Consider the following 21,063-nt stretch of genomic DNA (forward strand, 5'->3'; position numbering starts at 1 on the left):
ACCCCCAAGCCAGCTCCTTTTTATTGGATAGACAGGAAGGCCTCTGCTGGCAAGCTAACCACACCCTCTTCTGTGTGGCAGTTGCGCCTTCCTCGCACGCCACAAACGGCTGTGGGCTTTGACTACATAGTCTATTTTGTAGAGGGGATAATTCAGTGTAAATGAGCATGCAGAAAAAACAAAACAACCCACTTCTTTTTCATGTTTGCCCTGTCCCTACTTCATGACAAGCCTTTGGCCAGTTTTTTGTTTTTTAAAACATATTTCCAATCCATGTTCAAACCTCGTCCAAACTATGAACCTGGCCATGAGTCCTAAAGGAAAAGAGCAGCTTTAAGGAGGAAATATTTTATAAGCCCAGAAGCAGGTTTATGGTTTCCTTGAAATACAAGCACCATCAGCTACCCAGTTAAACTTGTCACTCCTACTGCTTAAAATAATTTCAAGTTTTCTCTCTTGCCCATACCACACAGCCCACCGCTACCTGTCGGACCGCCAGATTTTTCCCCAGTCTGGACTGTATTGCTACCCAGTCCCATCCCATACCTTCCACGTGTTCCAGTTCAGCCTGGCATGCAAAATTCACTGTGTCCCTCAAGCACACCACACTTTTCCGTGTGCCTGGCCTTTTTGCCCACTGCCCTCCTGCCTACAAAAGCTGAGCCTTCTATGAGGACAAGTAAACTCCTCCAGCCTCCAATTCGAACCCAGAAGTTGTCACTTCACAGAGGCCTTTCTAGGCCTCACTCATCAAACCTCTTTACTGAGGTTTATGGGTGACCCAAGAAAAATGGACACATTTTCAGGATAAACACTGTATATCCTCACAGAAGCCAGGATCCCACTCTTCTGTCACTATTTGTTGATATAGCCACTTTGACGGCTCCTAGACTGTGAACTTCCGGAGAACATGGGATTTTATCTGATTGATCTCAGTCTCTCCAGTGCTAGGCATACAACAGACACTCAATAAATATTTGTTGAACAAATGCTGTGACTGTGTTCTAGAAAAGGTTTAACCAAAATTCCAGAAGTTACCTTTCATGTATTTCTCCATCGTTAGTGAGCTATGCCCCCAAATGCATCCTCAGTATATTTTCTGCATCTCTCTAAAAGCCAAAAATACTTCTTTCCAAGCTGATTTAAGGTAATACATCAAATCATATGATAAGATAGTAAAAGTTCTGAATATGCTCCATCTAATTATAAACACACACACACACACACACACACACACACACACACACACACAGATCCTCGATATGGTCTCCCCCTGTTTGTAAGTTAAGCATCAGTCATTTATGCAATATGAATGTTATGGCCAGAATGAGGGCTCAGTAGCTAGCAGGTTTTAAACAGATTGGCAGTACCATGAATTGGTTCTTGTCTTTGGAAAAAAATATCTTAGAATCTCAAACTTAAATTGTTGTGTTTTAGATTAAAGGAAATGTCATTTAATCTGAGTACTGAGATGTTCTGAGTGTTGCAGAAGGTAAGGTGTGTGTATACACTTGTTTTTGGCAAGCCGTATAATGCCAGATTCTCTGCCCTTCACTGCCAACATTTCAATCAACACGAGGAGAAACAGCCAGCCCTCATTTCCCTATTTCCTGAATTTTCTATGATGGGCACATGTTGCTCTTATCACTGGAAAAATTTATATATACAATGGAAAATAGTGAAAAAATAAAAATAAACTGGTTAAGTAACATGTTAACCAAAAATCCAGTGTCCTGAGTATTCTTTCCTGTTCTAGGTTATGCCATGGTTCTACGCTTAACAACTACAGAAATGGTACGTATCTATAATAAATCATTTCAAAATATGCTATTTTCCTTCTCATAAAATGTTCTGAATTAACATAAGATCCTCACAAATTATAAGTTACAATATCTACCCCATTTTAATGATCTGAAATGTCACTAGCACCATCATGAATACAAATTTAAATTAAATTAAAAAATTTTAAAAAGAAAAGCAAATGAATTAAATTGCTCAGTCAAATATTCCTGTCTGGTATGGATGTCATCCCCAGTAGATCATTTATTATTTTATCAATTGGGTTCCACCCTGCCCCCCATAGCTGTTGGTTTGGAGGGAGTGTGAATTGAATGTTTTGTTTTTGTAAAGCTGTGGAAGCCATAATTTAAAATACATTATTCAAGGTGCTATTCTCGCAAGACTGTCCCTCCAGACCACAGCAGGCTGACTTATGACATGAAGGTAATGGAGAATGAAACGCTAATGGAAAACAGGGTGAATTCAAGATGTTTCATACTTTGAACAGCTAAGCCCTCTTAGACACACTGAAACAATTACATAAAAACTCATCCAAGTATCCAGCTGACTGAACTATGTACAATCTCTGAGTGATCCGTAGAATCTCAAGAACTTGAAAAAAAAAATCTCTTCTAGTCAAATATGTTTCCCATATGGACTTTAACATTAGTTCAAGAGTAGGAAAGAAATGGACTGAGGGTCTCTTCTTGGGCAAACACTAACTAATCGCTTTAGAATGAGTCCTTTGTCCTGTTCATCTTTAAAGTGAGAACACTGGTTGGTGTCAAGCATGCCTTGTGGGGTTGTTAGTGGAACCAAACAGTGTAATAGAAGCCGCTGGTGCTCTGCACTGTGCTTCCAGAGGGCGCAGAGAGCCCTTCTACGAGAAAACAGCACCCAGTGTTGACATTCTCCAGGGCTGGTGAACTGGAGACGGGTGAATATGGTAGACTGGAAATGTGTCGAAGCCTTGCTTGGCACTTAGGCGGTTGATTTGCTTAAATAAATAAGTATTTCCCCTCTGGGTCCAAGTGGCCCCAGAACCAAAGGGAGGATGAGCTTTCTTTCAGGAGGGCCGTTTCAGAAGAGTCAGTGCTGTGGCCTGTGATGGTCTTTCTTGGGGTCCACTCTGACCACTGATCTTTCACTAACAAAAGGAGCCACTATGGGCAGGAGCATGAAAAACAAATCTGGAAAAAATAACAAACAATGCTAACAGAACCCCTATTCTGCAAATCAATTATGCATCCTAAATTTGACCACAGAGTGTCTTTCTCCAAAACTATTTAGATTAGCAGCCACACCCAATCCATATTTCCCCTCACTTTGAACATACACTTTTACTGAGGTTTATGGGTGACTCAAGAAAAATAGACACATTTCCAGGAAAGTGTCAAACAGGCACCATGATTTATAAGATGAGGCAGAAAAGAGGAATGTATCAATTTTTAAATTTCTCATCAAGACAGTTCCAGATCCTTCTCCTTTATAAAGCTTCCAAAGAGCAAACCTCGTTGTCTTTGGGATAAAATAGACCTTGATTTGAATTTTGAATTGTCACATATTAATTGCCTGACTTTAAGTAAATGTCCTGAGTTTCTATATTTTCAACTAGGAAATGAATAATATTTAATGTTAAATTTGATTCCATTCATAAAGGTGCTTAGCACAGTGCCAGACTGTTGGAGATGCTCAGTAAATATTAATTCTTTTCTGGAAGCTGTCGTCTTTGAACAGGAGACTAATGAGGGAGAGAAACTTATTGGCGAAGAGAGAAAAGTGAATTCTTGGAAATGTCACTGCAACTTGGAACGTAACTGCCTACCCAGAAGGGCTCATCATCCAGAGGTAAGAAAACAGTTCATGCTCTTCAGTCCTGCAAAGTATTTCTCATGGTAAAAAATGTGTTCAAGCACTTCAGTGTTTCATCTTGACACCCAATGTTCTCATCCCTGGCCTCAGACATATAACCAGTTCCATTTTTTTGTCTCCACTTGTAAATGGAGTCATTAATTACCAGCATATATCAGGCACAAATGGTAGTGTTTCTATTAATGGAAAATAAATTCAAATATTAAATTTTTATGTCTACAACCTGGACTCCTAATCACAATGTGTTCTTACCTGCACATTGTCATTACACTAACAGAACGTAAGGTTCCTGATAAAGATGCTCTCTGGGGTACCAGTTTGGGAATGCAAATAATGTAAGGGTTATGATGATGTAGCCCAAGGGGAGAGATGCACACAACTGACATTAAAAAGCAAAATTATGATGAGGAAATGGCACCCAACAGAAAGACTGCACTGGGTGCCAACCTTGTATTAGCCAAAAAAAACACACTGGTAACAGAGCAAAAATGGAGTCTGTGGGCATAGCCCCTGCATGTTAAAAACTTGAAAATTAGGAGGCAGTGCAGCAAAGGATTAGTACATTCTGCTCTCACCATGGTATCAGGAGAGAGGCTTGACCCAACGTGTGGGACTCAGTCACCTGAGCAGCTCCTTGAAGTTCTTAAGATGCTCTTCCTTGCCAGTCTTTTCCCTGAGTCCTCCCGTTGCTCATCCAGATCAGAGACACTTTGGTCTGTGAGAGTAGGTCCCGGATGCGTCAGATTGGGGTCCCCTCTTGAGACTGTTGAAGATCTAGAGAATCTAGGCCAAACCTTGCTCTTATTTTCTTCACTTCTGATACAAGTCTATCTATTCTACTCTTTCTGCTCAAACCTCAGAGACAAAGTAGATCTGTGTACCACATAAAAAGCTCCTCTACACTTGAAGACACTTAGTGATGCCATCACTAGCAGATTAATCATTATTTGCTTACTTCCCCCTGAGCCCTCTCCACTCCAGCTAGAAAGGTGGCAATAGCTCTATCAGAATAATGAGAAAAAGAATAAAAGCATGTATGTGAAATATACATACAGTGTGTGTGTCCCAGAAGTCTTAGTGGAATTTTAAGCTTTAATAGTTTCTGAAGTTACACATGCTCTGCATTATAAAAGATGTCACTGGAAAGCTTAACTACTTAGATATTTTTTATGCTCATTTAGATTTGTGACATAGAAAACTGAATTTTAACTCCTGATGCCAGTATTTGCCATCTTTGGCCTGAGGGACTGAAAGACTAGAAATTTAAAATAATATTTTAAGTTTGTAGCATTTACATTTCTGATATTGCTAGCTTAAAGATGAACTTAATAGCTTGTGTATATATAGTTTCTTGTCTTTCTGAACACCATATGAACCATCTACCCACCTGCACCACCAAACCTATGCACATTTCACAGTCTATGTGATTGTTTGAATGTCTGTGCTCTGTATCAGACAGTAACCTCTTCGAAAGCGTGGACCATTCCCATTCATTTTTGCTCAGTTGGCAGTGTTTTGCATGCTAATGGAATGAATAGCTGAAAGGCTACACCTTTCACTACATCACAGGACCAATCTGGCTTTTGCACGTAGTCAGACTTCATTGATTTGTTAGTTTACAACCAATTTCCAGTCTCTACCATCGCCCACTCCTCACTTTTGAACCCAACATGATCAATACTGCCTATATATATATATTGTGGATTTTTTCCTGCTAAATATCTTCATTTGTTTATCTTATTATTCTTTTCTTATTGTTTAGGTTGAGTTAGATTCAACTAAGCAAATATCTATTGAGCTAGGACTCTGTGCAAACCTTATTCCTGGTTGCTTCCACATACCTATCCCAAAGAATTTTTGAAACTATGTGCAGAAAGTATAATTACCCTTAATTTATAGGGAAAAAAAATGGAGAAGCAAGAGTGAAGCAACTGTTCAATAACATGGGAAATACAAACAAAGCTAAGATTCAAACTCCTTTACCTTTCACTGTTTTTTTTTTTTTAGTACACTGCTGACCCTAAAATCCTGATAGCATTGCATGCCAATTGCATTGGTTCTTTTTTATTTTTCTTTAACCAAATCTCCCCAACATGGTTAGTTAATTAATAGATCCAGACATATTCATGTCCCATATAAAAGAGCTCTTCTTAAAAACCTAAGCTTTATGGTAAAGAGACCTACAAAGAATGAAGGGTACTTTTTTACCACCTTCTTTCCCACAGCATTTCCTGAAAACACACATACACCTTCCAAAACAAACCAGCACACAAGAGGCAAAAATAAGCCTCTTCCCCCGTATTTTAGAGTGAAGGAAATGCTACAATGAGGTAAATTCTGTAAGAGTCTAGCCTTAAAACACTAACAAAGAAAATTGAACTAAGACTCTGACGGTTATAATGTCATCCAACTGAAACAAGTTGCTGTATGTGCTCAGGAGAGGATGGTTATGATCTTTTAATTAGCACCTTCAATACTGAGGAATTGGAAATATAGGAAATACAATATATAACATTGTAGGAAGCATTGCCTATGTGCAATTGTGTATGAGACATCTAAGTGTGAGCCATTTGCTGGTATTAGTAGATTTTTCATTGTTATAATTTATCACATCTCTTAGAATCAATTCTCTCCAGTTTAGTTTGAGGATATTTTCTTGGTGATGTGGACGGAGAAGGAAATATACTGCCTAAGTATTTCTTGGGTTAAGACAAGAAAAACTACCAAGGAATTCAGTGGGATATAAACATTGAGCATCATTTAGTGAGTTGAGAAGTCCTAGGAGTTACTTAAATCAGTGACTGGAGGGAACCCTGAAAGAATAATGTGTCTGACCCACCAAGACAACCTATTTCTTTTTTTATTGGGTTGGAATGGGGGTGGGTTCCCACATAAACTGTGCTGTGTTGGACAAACTGCAACAATTAATTTTGGGCAGAAAAGGAACATATTTATACAGCAAAAATAACAGGGCACTATTGGGGATCAACAGAGGTGAGGCTTAGAACCTCACCCCCTGTGTTTTGAGAGAAATCTTCTGCATCTGTGGATGTTTTATTGCCCTTGTCTAGCTTGGAGTAACACTTAGTCTACAGGCACACACCTGATCATCTACATTTGCTCTCTTACAACACTAAACTATGTTTTCTACCTTTATCTTGCATCTACCTACCACTTCAGCATTTTATTAAAAATAATAATAATAAAGAGAGAAATGTGGTATCCACATATAAATCAAGTATAAAAATCAAACGAATATTTATATTTGAACTGATTGTTTATAGTTCATAATGTGTGATCAAAACCGAAAGTTTCTGTGATGACTGCCCTTGTACTGTTCACCATGTAACTTATTCACTATGTAAGAATTTGTTCTCCATGTAAGAACTTGTTTGTTATGCTTCAGAAGATTGGAGACTGATGAAAATTAGGCTTGGGGTGGATTAATGATTGTGCATTGAGCATTGACTCCCTTATACAGAATTTTATTGTTGTTAACAACCATTTGATCAATAAATATGAGATGCCCTCTCAAAAAACAAACAAACAAACAAACAAACAAACAAAAAAGTACAGACTTCCAATTGTAAAATAAATAAGTAACCGGGATGTAATGTATAGCATAAGGAATATAGTCAAAATATTGTAACAACTTTGTATGGTGATAGCTGGTAGCTAGAATTATCATGTATATAAATCTTGAATCACTGTGTTGTACACCTGAAACTAATGTAATACTGTGTGTCAACTACCCTTCAATAAAAAATAAAAAAATAAAAATAAAAAAAAGTAACAGGGCACTAAAAGACATTTGCCATTTGGATCCGCCATCAGAGGCATCTTCCATATTGAAGCAACTTGGGGGGAAAAGAGTTCCACAGAAATCTGTCTGGCTATCTTTAAGTGATAAAAATTAAAAAAGAAAAAGAAAAACCCAAAGTATATATGGGTGCTATTTGGTGCTGCTCATTAAAAAAATGCCCTTAATTTAGAGGAAAAAAGAAAAAAGAAAGACGTTTGCTGATTCGTTTAACAAGGTGAATCTGTCTTGGCCATCCTTCTTTCCTCTCAGCCAAACGTGCTTCTCACACAGACTTTCTTTATTTGCTCTATTTGTTTGTGTTTTGCTTTAACTTGACTCTGAATGTGTCACCTAGCTGAGCTTTTTTTATCTGTCACTTGGCCCATCTTAGACAATACTACACTTGCAAAATAAACACACTTACAGGTCATCTCTCCCTGGATCTAAACCCTAAATGTCCAATATAACTTTGTGGGATAAATAATGTACAGATGGAAGGGTGAGTGATAGGGTCTTGACTTCTTCAGAACATTCCAACATCAGAAGATGGGTTGTCTTTTTCAGCCTGAAGCTTATGTCATAACATGACCATTTTTTCCCCATGGTAATGTCTAATTCCCTGAAACTTCTGAAGCACACTACGTGTGCACTGTTTCATTTTCATTCATGCACGTGGTCAACCCACTTTTCTTAAGTACTGGGATACTGATCTCACTCAGCTCATATTCTGATGGGAGACAGATAAATGAGTGTTCAGAATGCAGAGTGATAAGAAAAAGACTGGGGATGTCTGGCAAAGCTTCACCTAAGAGATTCCATTTATAGTGAGACTTGAAAGAGGAGGAATGGGCAGAAGGAGCACATTCCTGACAGAGCAAAAGCATGGACATAGGAGAGGGTGGCATATCTGGGGAGCTAGAGGTGGTTTGAAATTTCTGGAGCTTAAGGTTTAAAGTAGCAAGAGAAAGGAGACGATAGAGGCAAAGTTTCAGGGGGGGACAGCTAAGATAATGTCTGCCCCCTAAACTAGGAAGTTTCATTTAGACCCATAGAAGAATTTTAAATCCAGAGGAGGACCTCAGGAAGAAAGACACCATCAGGTATGTTTATTAGCAAAAGCTGAGTTAAGTGGGGTGCAGGACGGGAGTCACGGTGGCCTGTTGGGAGGCCACCGTGATAGTCACAGCTCCTCTGTACGTAGGCCATTCGATAGTGGTTGCTATGGAAATGAGCTGTGCTTTCACAATATAACTAACTTTGCTGGATGTGCTTTTGGAAACTTGCTGACATCAGGGACTATGCCTTGTTCACTGCTAAAGCCCCATTCCCAGGACACATCCTGGCACACAGTACCTGAGAACAGACTATTTTTCTACCATTGGGTAAGATGGAAAGAAGAGATCGTGGTAGGGGAACTAGGAAATACCTGGGTTTTGGTGGAAGTCACACTGACACTAAATATGCAGGAAACATCATGGGCAGAGAAAGTCACAAGGAGGAAAGATGCTCCATAATGTCTAAAGGGCAACTCTTTTCAATTTGTTGAGTAAGAATCCTAAGAGTATGTTTGTTGTTATTACAATAAGAACTTATTGCAAGCTCTCAAAATTGTCTTCTATTGTTCAAATGACTAAATGATGTTTTAATAGCTAAATAGCCCCATGATCTGATAGGCCTCCAACTCTAGCTGAGATGGCCCATTGAAAAGCATACAGTCTTGGGATTCTGGGAACCTGGGATGTGCTCCAGTTGTGCCCAGCTTTCGGTAGGTACTTCAGGGCCATTGTCTTTCAAAATAGCAGCTCAATCCATGAATAAGGAGTGATGTAATAATTGACAATTTTTAAAATGAAACAGTAATAAGATTAATTATGTGTTAAGTATTCAGGTATTAACACTAAGACTGTCCCCTGTGTAGAGATAACCAGTGAAGCCAAGCACTTAATCTCTAGCCCGTGCTCTTTCTTCTATACTTCATAAAATGATCATTTTTGGAACAAAAGTTTTGGAAATTAAAAATATGAGGTTTTATATTAGGATACTTCAATTCAATTACTTTAGCATATCATTAGATTAAAGGACAAAATCATACTACATTCTTGTTAGAATCCAAAAATTGCAATAAAATTGAACATCCAGTTTTTCATAAAAAAATAATGGAAGGAATTTCCTAAAACACATACATACACCACAACACAAATCTTAATTTTAATCTAACAACCAACATTATGCTTAATGGTGAAACTAGAACTAATATCCCTATTAAAGTAGCAAGTAAAGCAAGAATGGTCACTATTATTGCTATTATTTAACACATATTCTAAAAGTACAAATCTATGCAATTAGACCAAAAATCCCTTATTCTAAAAGTACAAATCTATGCAATTAGACCAAAAATCCCTTAAACATTAAAAAAAGATGAGACTAATTGTCATTGTTTAGTGTTTATGTAAACTAATGTTTTCCTTTAAAATGCTTCAGATTAAAAGTTTACATAATTTTTAGTTGTTTCCCTAGAACATCCAGGAAAATCAGCTGAGAAGTCATATCACTTTAGAGCAATGTCCAGGAATAAATAAACTAATTAAAAATAACTGCAGTTTATACTAAAGATAGTCACTTAGAAAATATAATTTAAAAATCCACTTCACAATAGCATCCAAATTATAAAGTAGCTAACTGTAAACTTAATAAGAAATGTCTAGAAAAAAAATAAAGAAAATTACTATGTATCCCTGATGGTAATAAAAAGAAAATTGATTCAATAGAAAGTCAGATCATGCTTCTGAATGGGAAGAGTATTTTTAAATTTTTAGCTCTTAAATTAATCCATAAATTTAAAAACAAAAAAAAATTTACAAAGGTACTTATTAGGCACTTGAAAAAATAAATTGTATCTACAGGAACAAAGAAACCAAAATACAAGAAAGAGGAATACAATGAGACAAATGTGGAGAAAGCGTCTGTCAGATTGTTACTTGTATATGTATGTAACCATTAAAGAAAAATATGATATTAGCATTAGAGTAAATAGACTGAAAAGATTTGAAAGTCCAAACATTTTCTGATAGTATGTAATGTAGATGATAATTAAGATGGTGTTACAAAGCAGTTGGAAATGACTGATTATTTTTTAAATGAAATTTAGGAAATGGCCAAAAAATGGGAAACAATATATAAGAAAAAAGAAAAAATATGTGAATATTGATATCAATTTTAGATAAGGAAAGCCTTGCTGAGGATAATATTAAACAGAAAAACTATTAACAAAAAATGCAACATTTACACTTAAGAACACAGCATAATCTGAATTGAGAGGACATTGAAGCATTGAAGCAATCTATGCAATGGGTATGATAGGGTGAAGGTTAATAGCATTAAAAGATGAAGAAACTTTACAAATCAATTGCAAGTCAATGAATACGCAGTTCAAAAATGGGCAAAGAACATGCACAGCCAATTTACAAAAGCAAAAAAAATAGGAATGATCAATATTTGTTTAAAAATTCTGACTTTACTAGTATGAGGGATTGACATTTTAAAATGCAGTTATATTTCACAACTGTCAATGATTTAAAAAGAACAAAATCTAGATTTGACTTGAATGTGAGCAAATGAACCTCACCTATTTCATAGACAATATTGTAAGTATTTCTGGTAGTAAAAATATTTCTGATGGACAGCTTGTCAGTAAGTATCAATAGTTTTTGATCCAATAATTCTACTCTAGGAATTTATCCTAAAAGAGTAGGTATTTGGTAAAAATGTGTAAATACAAAGCACAGTTGACCCTTGAGCAACATGAGTGTGAACTGTAACATTCCACTTATTCATGCATTTAAAAAATATATATATATATATATATATATAATATATATATATATATATATATATAGAAAAAATATTTTGAGACGGGACAATTTGAAAAAAAATTTTCTTTTCTCTAGCTTAATTGAAATAATACAGTATACAATATATATACTATACAGAATATGTGTTAATTGGTTATTTGTTTTCAAAAAGGCTTCTGATCAACAGTAAGGTATTAGTGGTTAAGTTTTAGGGGAGTCAAAAGTTATATGCAGATTTTCAATTGTGCTCGGGAGCTGGTGCCTCTAACCCCCACATTGTTCAAGGCCTAATTGTACCTCTACAATAGTCAACTGATATCAGACACCCTTAAAATGAAGGTTAGGAAGATATTTAGAAGAAAATGTTGTCATACACATTTTGATGCTGAAAGTGTACATCACATATTATTAAGTGGAAAGAAAGTGGACATGTATTTTAATTTTTCCTTTTTGAAGATCAAAATATATACAAAGAAAGAGTCTCGAAGAGTAAAATATAGCAGTGATTATTTCTGGAGAGCACATTATCAAGTTATTTTATTATTTTCAATGATATCTTTGCTTGTGTTTTCTAATTTCACAGAATTATATATGAATGTGTTATTTATACAGTAAAAGAATATGTGATAATGCAGTAGAAGGAAAATATAAAATTCTTTGCAAATATGTTTTACTACAGTAATTATGGCTGTGATTAAAATAGAAATAATATTTGTTCACTGTTCATATTTTCCCTGGAACCTTAGACTAATGAATTGAGTTTCAGATTTTTCCTCTTCTAAAGATTGTTATTGTTATTGTTTGACTGTGGGGCAAATGGGGTAAAGATTTTTAAAAAGAATTAACTAAAGAAGACATGAGCTTATATTTATAATATGGTGTGTTGCATACACCAGAATCTTCCAAACACTCAAATATTTTTGTTCTTTCACTTACTGGCAGTGTGACCTTAAGCGAGTCTCTCAAGCATCTGATATCTCATATGCTTTCCCATTCTAAAAGATGGGGATAAAAGGAAATGTTCAACATGCCTAACTCATAGCACTGTTTGAGAAATTAAATGAAAAAAAAAAATCGTCATGAGAAGGTTTACTAAATTAATGAAAAGCAAAGCAAGATAGATGGGCAGTATTCCCAGTACTGTTTTTTTCCTTGGCCCTTTTCTCACCCACTACATGTGTCTTGTGTTTTCAGAGATGCTGTAAGTCTGATATATTCAAAGGAAATGCATCTCTAATCCTGGCAGATCAGCTTTTCATCTGCCGCAACAGTACCATTCTTGATATCAATAGCTCAAGATGGACTTAACTGTTCAAGAGTCACACAGTATTCTGCGTTTCTGCTGCCTGCTGAATGATCTTTGAAGCTTGGCTATAGAACGAAGTAAGGCAAACAGAAATCAAAGGCGTGTGTGTATTAAGATAGCGTCTCTTCTCATATTTCGAAAGATGCCGAATGTGTATGACGAGTTTAGGCAAACACAGCCCTGATCATTTAGTTGGCATAATGGAAGAAAACACTCAAGGAGAAAGAGACTTGATGATTTTACTCAGCATGATATGAACTATTATCTCATGTTTTCTATGGAAAACAGTCTCAGCCGAGAAATTTGGTAACTCAGTAGGCTATTAATAGGATGTGGAATGTGATTACTACTTTTGGATTACTTCAACATGTAATTACTTTTAGGAGCTAGTAGAAAGAAACTCTATTAAATGATAATTGTAGGAGTGTATTTGCTTTAAGATTTTGTAATAGCTCTAAACATGGGAGTTTCATTAACTGTTTGCCATAGTTAATAAAGTCATTTTTCTTAAAAAGTAGCAATTTCCCTGGGAAAGTGGTAGCTGCACGTAGGAATAATCTCCTAGAGGAAAGAGCAGGGGAGACAGATTGTGCAGTAGGTTGACTTGTCCATAGTAATAAAATCTCCTTGAAAATATAAATGGCATCCTTGAAGTACTGTGACAAAGTGAAATACTTATAACTCCCTGGAGAACAATACAGCTTAGTATAATGTTTTCAGAGGGTTAACAGCAACTAAAGAGTATTGCACATGTGAAAAGAAAGAAGACAAGGCAGGTGATGTTGGAGGCGACATTAGCACAGTAAGAAAGTGCCAGGAGGTGTCCAGCAATAAACAGCGATGCTGCTGGGAATACATCCAGGCGCGAGACCTCAAATGTAAGCTGATGATTATAGGAACACACAGATAAAAGTCTGACCACAAATATTTGAGTAAACAGATAGTAACAGAGGTGGCAGTACAAGAAGCATCTTAGAACAATTTTCTGGACAACCGAGTCGATCACTTCACTATGGATAAAATTAAAAGATGCTGAAATCTTTTGTTATAAATATCTTCATTATCATAAACTGACATTAGTCTAAAAGCTGTAAAACTGTAGCAATCCATCATCCCAGGGTGGGGTCAGAAAATACTTTGGGAATCAAGAAAATTCTAAGGGCAGGAGCAAGGATTCTCGTGAACTCAGATAAATATGTTAGAAAGTATCATGAGGACACTGTTTATGCCATCTTGTTCAATTCAGCTGGATAAGCATTTATTAAATGCCCACTATATGCCAGGGTCTCCCCGCTTTGGAGAAATCTACTTTTAAGGAAGGAAATTCCTATATTATCTTCAGGTACCACCAGAGGTAGGCCTGCAAGATTAAGAACTATTCGTCTATCTCCATGCTCTGCGGAATTCCCTCCAAGGGGCTTACAGTGCTCACACGTGAATATCAACCACAGCTAACAGTAAGAGAAAAGTCCTAGGCAATAAAGAGCACCAAGTAGTGTTTCTATTTCGAACTGATGGGGATCATGGGCACAGTGATTCACAGGGCGCTCTGCAGGGTCCTTTTGAAAAACACATGTCCCTCCGTGTAGCTTCCTTCACATGCAGCCTCTCAAGATCAGGTCCGATGCCAAAAGCGAGGCATTAAGAGAGAAAAGCTCTGTCATAGCATCTGGAAATTTCAGCCCACGATCTCATTTGATACATGCTTGATTAATAAGGGCAATAATTAAATGCTCAAATGAGTTCAAGGACAATAACAAAGCATGTCGGATCATATTCTCCCGATTCCAAGTACCACAGGGAACACCTGTCTATTTTAACAATCAGTCCAGAAGGGGGCAGTGGTTAAGGCTGAAACCTCTAGCCCCTGTCTTCTGGAATTTAAAAACCAGGTCTGAATTCCATGTAGCTGAATGACTTTGAACAAGTTGCTCAATGATCCTATGCCTCAATTTCCTCATCTTTCAAATGGCAATGATAACAGTAACCTTTACCTATAGTTTGTTGAGAGAATTAAGTGGATAGATATGGCAAGGATTTGGCAGGGAGTTTGGAACATAGCTACTCTATTTATGATATTGATGATAACGATGGTGGTGATGGGGCTAAAGGATGGACACTTACTAGATTAATTTAGGGTCCTAGAAACCTGATCTTGGTCACAGAGATCTTGGGGGCTAAGATCCCCATCAGTTCGAAATGGTCACAGTTCTGGCACGTGGCTAATGAAAACATATGTACTCAGGAGGACCACCTTCTAGTCCTAAGTCAAATGATGGCATTTAGTTACCTGTTTGTACTGACCTGCATTGTCACAAGTTAATAGGAACAGACGCAGACCAAAATAGCCTGGCCGGGAGTCAAGAAACTTATTTTCTGATCCTGGCCCTGCTACCAAGTTTGTCAGTAACTGCATCAGTCTGGGCTTGTACTACAGAAACAACTTCTTCAAATAATCTGCAAGTCCAGAATCTCTGTGACTGATGCAATGAATAGTAGAAATTGTACTAAATTTTGCCATGTTTACAGTGGTCAATGTTTTCTTCATGCCCTTCAAGCAATAATTCTGCAACCACCTTTAGGTATCAAGCTCTGTATTCAACCACATTGCATCACTCTTGGTTGGGTGGCCTTGGAAGGGAAGGCCAGCTGAAAATCTACATTGCCTTACAAAGTTGATCTAACCTCTTTTAATGTTTTACTTGATATCAATATTCATAAAGCCAAACTTCCACCCAAGGATTTATCAACTTATTAAAAAAAAGATAAATGAAGTTGTTTGCATATTGACCCTGTAAAGCTTCCCCGTTCCCGTTTGGTTTTCCCACCGCTTCATGAATATCAAAGGCAACAAAGAAATATGTAAAATAAAATTAGACTCCCTATTCATATGCACCAAATGAGCCCACTTCTCAAAAAGGTGGCATTATTATTTCTTATTGGCTCTTCAAACAGAAAGGCATTATTAAGATTAGGGAAAATAGTTGTGCTCTGCAATATATAAAAGCCATTTATTTTCCACTACTTCTCTGAATGCATAGGAACCTTGGTACGAACCTCTGTTGTCTCTGACTGTGAAATTGGGATTGTGAATGATTTCAGGGGGTAGACTGAAGATAAATCTTGGTCCATTGGCTGTGTCATCCTTGTCATCTGCACTAATTGTAACAATTGGCTGAAAGAGAAAGGTGGCCCATAAATAAATCATGCTGACATTGGCATATCATTTATTAAAAAATTCCTGGCTGGCTAAGAAGCCCAGTTTTAATTAGAGAACATGGCTCCAGAGCTGCACGAGGGGTCTGAAGGCTTCTGGGGCAGTGGGTGTATCTCCAGGTGAGGCTCAAAACCAAATTCTCTTTCCAAATGCCTTGCTCATCACCAGGGAAGGAGAAAGCATGTTACCTGGTTAGAGAGTGGCTTGGCCTGGTCACTCTCACAGATGAAACCTTCATAAGGGGCAGCAAACTTGGGAGCATTATCATTGACGTCAAGGACCCTGATGGCCACTGGGACTTTGGCTTCCTGATGCCGGTTGTCTGAAAGGAGAGAATACAGACAGTAAATGCCAGGGTGGAATCCAACTGGTCTAAGGTCACTCTTGCGAAAGAGTGAGCTCCAGCTACTCATCTCAGTGCTGCAGGGAGAGGCACTGCTGGCAAAAACTCATCTGAAGTCTGCTAGGCCCAGTGTGAGGGGCATGTCCTGGAAGTGTCAATACTAGACCAGAAAGAACCACGCTAGTATTCCCTTTCTGCTGGCCCTGATGCTGAGGCTTACTTCCAGATGCTTATAATGGAGCCTACTTCCCCCAGACTATAGTCCATAGCAGCAGTTTTCAAAGGGGGTCCACACTTGTTGGAAATGAAAATTCTCAGGTCTCACCCTAGAGCTACTGAGAAGAAGCTCTGAGGGTGTGATCCAGATATCTTTTATAACAAACTCTCCTTGTTATTCCATTGCAGATCAAGTTTGAGAACCACCGGTCTACAGGTAAACAAGAACCCACAGATCTTGGCTCTCGAGATGCTGCTGCTCTGGGTTTAAATAAAACTGTGTGGCAGGATAAAGTGGGGGAATCCTTCAGCGATGGTTGTAAGTTCAACTTAGTCAAGCGCCATCAGCTCACTTGCCAAGTCTGTACCCAGTTCTGCCAGAGAAAATGAAAACATCTCTATTTGCTTATATGTCTTCCTAGATAGATGACTAAAAATAAATGTTAAAGATTGAAAAATATATTTAAGATGAAAAAATGTATTCTGTCTTAGCTGTCTGTCATTTTCCAGGATATACAGAGTCTGAAAGAATAATATTTGGTCAAGTGGAATCAAAACCCTTAGAGAGTACTTACGGATTTCTGCTGCAAAAACGGATATGTTGAGCCAGGCGGTTTCCTCTCTATCCAAAGGTTTTGTAGTTTTAATAAAGCCGTCCTCTGGATTAATAGTGAAAAACCTGTCGAGGTCAGTATGACGATCGATTGAATACCTAAGCAGAATGCAAATGAGGCAATTAACCGAGACATCCCACCTGAGCCACTTAATATTTGAATATTTTTTTCTCTATGCCATATTTAAGGTAACTTTTTCAATGAATTGCTTTAGCTAGGTTTCTTTTGTAATCAAATTTAGTTTTTAAACTTCATACATGAATCTTTTATAGAAATCATTTTGCCATGTTGGAATTCTTTATTCAGTACAATGAAAGAGTTGGTTAGCATATTTGATTGAGAAGGGTAATAACATGTTGCATATTTCTCCATATTTACTACCATCACCTACCATCTGAATAGTTATGAAATTGCATATATTTAGGAAGTGGGTTTGCCTTGCTCCCAAACTACTTAAAAAGTCACAAATGGATCAAACCTTTGCCAGAGTTTTGCATATGAAATATTAAGTAGTTTCAAGCTTATCTAAATTTATCATCAAGGATCATTTATGGACCTAAAAAGTCAGTTTTTTCCTTATTTAAAAAAAAATTAACTCTGTTTCATGTGAATTTATTTAGTTAATTTATTTGGTTTTAGGGGTTTTCAGGTTGCCTGAATTCCACAGTGACATATGCAAAGCAGGCTTGGCTATTCATTTATAGAGCATTCTTCTCACACTTAATGACTCCGGGCTGTGCCTAACAGCACAGCTGGAAGGTTTTAGCTACTTCTGTCCACTAGAAAATTTACTTTTTTCTAACAAGATAAAATAATTCCCAGAATTTGATTGGCATATATTTATGGCAAGATGAAGTCGGAGATAGAGCAAGAAGAATGGCCTTTATCGAGTACGGGCGGTAAGGTAACAGCTTGCCCAGGATACTCAGAGCTGTGAGCATTGGAATCCTGCTTCAGGGAGGCTGCCGAACTCCAAAGCCCTTTGTCTGTTCACTCCCCGACACTGACCCCAAAATGGAGAAGAGCAAAGATGGTTATGTTACTCAGGTTACATGCTGCGCTTCATAACTGGAGGGTTTCCTGCGTTTAAAGGGCTGAGCTGTGTTTTCACAAAGTTTACAGGATACATACGTCAGAAGGCATTCACCGAAGGTCATAAAACCAAAGAATATTAAATGTAGAAAAGCCCATGGACATCACAGGATTTAATCTCTTCAATTTACACATGATGAGATTTGCAAATGATCTATTATCTAATTTCTGGGGGAGCCAGGATCAGAACCCAGATCTCCCGATTCTAGAGTATGCTCTTTCCAAGAAAGAGGGACGACACGTGGAGCATGCTTCACATTCTAGAGAACATGAGCTCATCGGTGGTATCATCTGACTTCCCAGCTCCTGGTGGGAATGGAATGATGAGTCCCCTTCCCCAGAGAGGAGAATGAAGATAAACCATCACACACCTAATGCGGGTGAGTAGAGACTCAGTACCGAGCCCTCAGCACATAGCCTGCTGTGAGAAGGAGAAGAAGAGAGTATTTTTTTGCTGCCACCGGGCAGTTTAGTAGCTAGTTGACATGACAAAACACACTCTCAGGAAGAAAGATAACTAGCAATTCAAAGCAATATTCTGTAGAGGTAAAGGGTATGGATCTGAGTCTGTGATGTCCTACACACAAGATCATGCTCCAAGACATGGCTGACATTGGAAAAGCCAGTTAAGTGATTTGAATCTTAGCTTACTTATCTTTAAACTGGAGTATCAATAGTTCTTAACTTTTTGGTTATCTCTGATAATTACATGAAATAGTAGATGTTTAAGCTACATAACCTAGTGCATTACACACAATAAGCAGTGCAACAAGTGGTGGCTGTTGTTATTTTTGTTGCTGCGGCTATAACACTGTATTAGAAGATTAGGGAAGCTTTCAAATGTCAGTCTACAGACTATGACCTTCATTCTGTAGCCACTGAGAAACCACTGGAAGTTTCTGATCAAAGGAATATGGTGATCATCATGATTAATAAGGTAGGGTGGGCAAGATGGCCTAAGCAAGTGAGAACAGAACAAAGGGAAGGGCAGACTATATGATGAAGAGAGCATCAGTTGGTCTCAGTTAATATTTGCATATCTGTGGGAGGCTGGGAGAGTCCTGGAGAGTTTCTCACTTGAGTGTTGGAGAGAGGGACACATTGGGAGACACAAAAACAAAGCCAACTTAGTAGGAAGGAGAGGTTGAAATTCCACCAGGGATATGCTACCATGCTAAGAGAGCAAAGAGTAAACCCTATTGTAGGTTTCACAGAGCCAGGTGTGGAGTCAAGTTTTGTTTTAAGTATGTCACAATAAGTATGAGTTCAAAAATATGTTTTGAATGAGTGAGTGAGCCAGGAAAAGAGAAAGCAAGCATATGAAAATGTAGAGCTAACAGCAGAAGAACAGAGCAGAATCAGGGAGAAAGATCAGCCCAGTGACAGAGAATCTAGAGTATTCATGCAAACCAGTCATGGCATGGTGGGTGGTGCAGGGGTGGGCGCATGGGTTTGCTCTATAGATGAGTGCATAGAGAAAGAGAGAGGTCAAAGTCAAAGGGCTGAGTCTTAGGGGGCCCCCAGTGCTGGGACAGTGATCAGAGACTGGTGAAGACCTACAGTGCTATCTGAGGCGTGAAGAGGTTATTTCAAGTAAGCAATGAGGAGAAAATATTTCAGGAAGGGGATGGTAAATAAAAGTGTGTCTAATGCTACAGACTATAAGAAGAAAGATCTGCAAAATTTCCAAGCAGCTAAGAGTTCGGTTGACACTATAAGGCCTTCCCCACATGTCTAAGGGCACAAATTCCCCTAAAGGTGAAAATGAGGCATCAGGAAAGTAGGTAGTATGGAAAGGAGGCTGTGGGGTACATGGAGGTTTTCACACAGAATTTCTGCCTGGCTTTCATAGTGGTCTGAGGATAAGGGCCCATTTGTATATCAATGGGCCATGGCAGAGCCACACGTGGGCAAGGGGTGGGGAGAAAAGAGCCGTTCTCTCCTCCCCTCCATTCCTGGTACTTAATTGGTCTGGTGCCTGCCAGTCCCCAGGGACCCTTCAGTGAGTTCCTCCTGGAACGGGCGGGCAGAGGAAGTGAGCATGTGCCTTGGCAGCAGGGACAGAACAGGGGCCAGCTAGAGGAGCCGATGGGAGACTGAGCTGTGAGCAATACAACCCTTCCTTCCAGCCTGCCCTGCCGTTCAGTTTCATCGGACTTTTAATGAACTTGTCCTGGACGAGGAACCACCTTACTCCTGGAGATACAGAGGCCCATGGAATAAAAAGCTTGGAATGTTCTACAATTTGTTTGGCAAGTCTATGAGACCTGAGTGGGTGAGGGGGTTAGTTCAAGGGCAGTACTGAGCATCTTTGGATAATCACAGACACGGAAATTGTCTGCATGATCAGAACAGCTACCATTGCAAACATGACCCAAATAAACAATTGCAGATGTGGTTCCTTGGAGACAATGAGATGGCAGAGGAAATGAGCTGTTTTTTCATCACCCCTCTTCTAAAAAGGTGCTAATGCATCTCAAGATTTTAGGTTAAAGCTAACTCATCTAAAAGTCACACCTTGAACATTTTTGAGTAGTTTAAAGGTGTTACAATGATCCTTAGTCATTATGTAATGTATCTTCCTGGACAAGAGAACACAGTACTCCAACCTTCTCAGGTAATCTTTTCATTAGCAGCTGCTTGGCTAGAGTACAAAGCTCAGAATGGACTCAAGGTAGATCTACACTAAAATCTGGTCTCCAGTACTGACTGGCCATGTGACCCTAAGAATTCATGTCACCCCTTAGAGCCTCAGTATTTCCATTTCTTGGACCCTAAAACAGCCATAGTGTCAAAGAGTGTTAGAGGGTTAACTTACCTAACAATGCAACATGTCTGGGCTGAGAGGATACTCAATAAAGGGTAATTCTCTTCCTTTCTCCCCAAAGGGAGAAGATTCAAAGATTTAAAGGCATCTAAACAACATTTACATCTGGGACTTCCTTCTGCCCTGTCATCATTTTCTTTGGTA

General features: G+C 38.3%; 1 protein-coding gene across 4 annotated transcripts in view; it reads right to left on the reverse strand.

Moving 5' to 3' along the window:
* CDH11 (cadherin 11) overlaps positions 1 to 21,063 on the reverse strand; it is a 142,059-nt gene that overhangs the window by 5,687 nt on the left and 115,309 nt on the right. For all 4 annotated transcript variants that reach the window (XM_037025414.2, XM_037025415.2, XM_037025416.2 and 1 more), the window contains 3 exons: positions 16,962 to 17,098; positions 16,016 to 16,149; positions 15,668 to 15,785 (listed from right to left, as the gene is read on the reverse strand). In XM_037025414.2, coding sequence (XP_036881309.1) covers positions 15,668 to 15,785; positions 16,016 to 16,149; positions 16,962 to 17,098 — 389 coding nt within the window. The remainder of the gene's footprint in view (positions 1 to 15,667; positions 15,786 to 16,015; positions 16,150 to 16,961; positions 17,099 to 21,063) is intronic.

The sequence above is a fragment of the Manis javanica genome, chromosome 17 (genome assembly GCF_040802235.1).
Source record: "Manis javanica isolate MJ-LG chromosome 17, MJ_LKY, whole genome shotgun sequence".
NCBI classification, from domain to species: domain Eukaryota; kingdom Metazoa; phylum Chordata; class Mammalia; order Pholidota; family Manidae; genus Manis; species Manis javanica.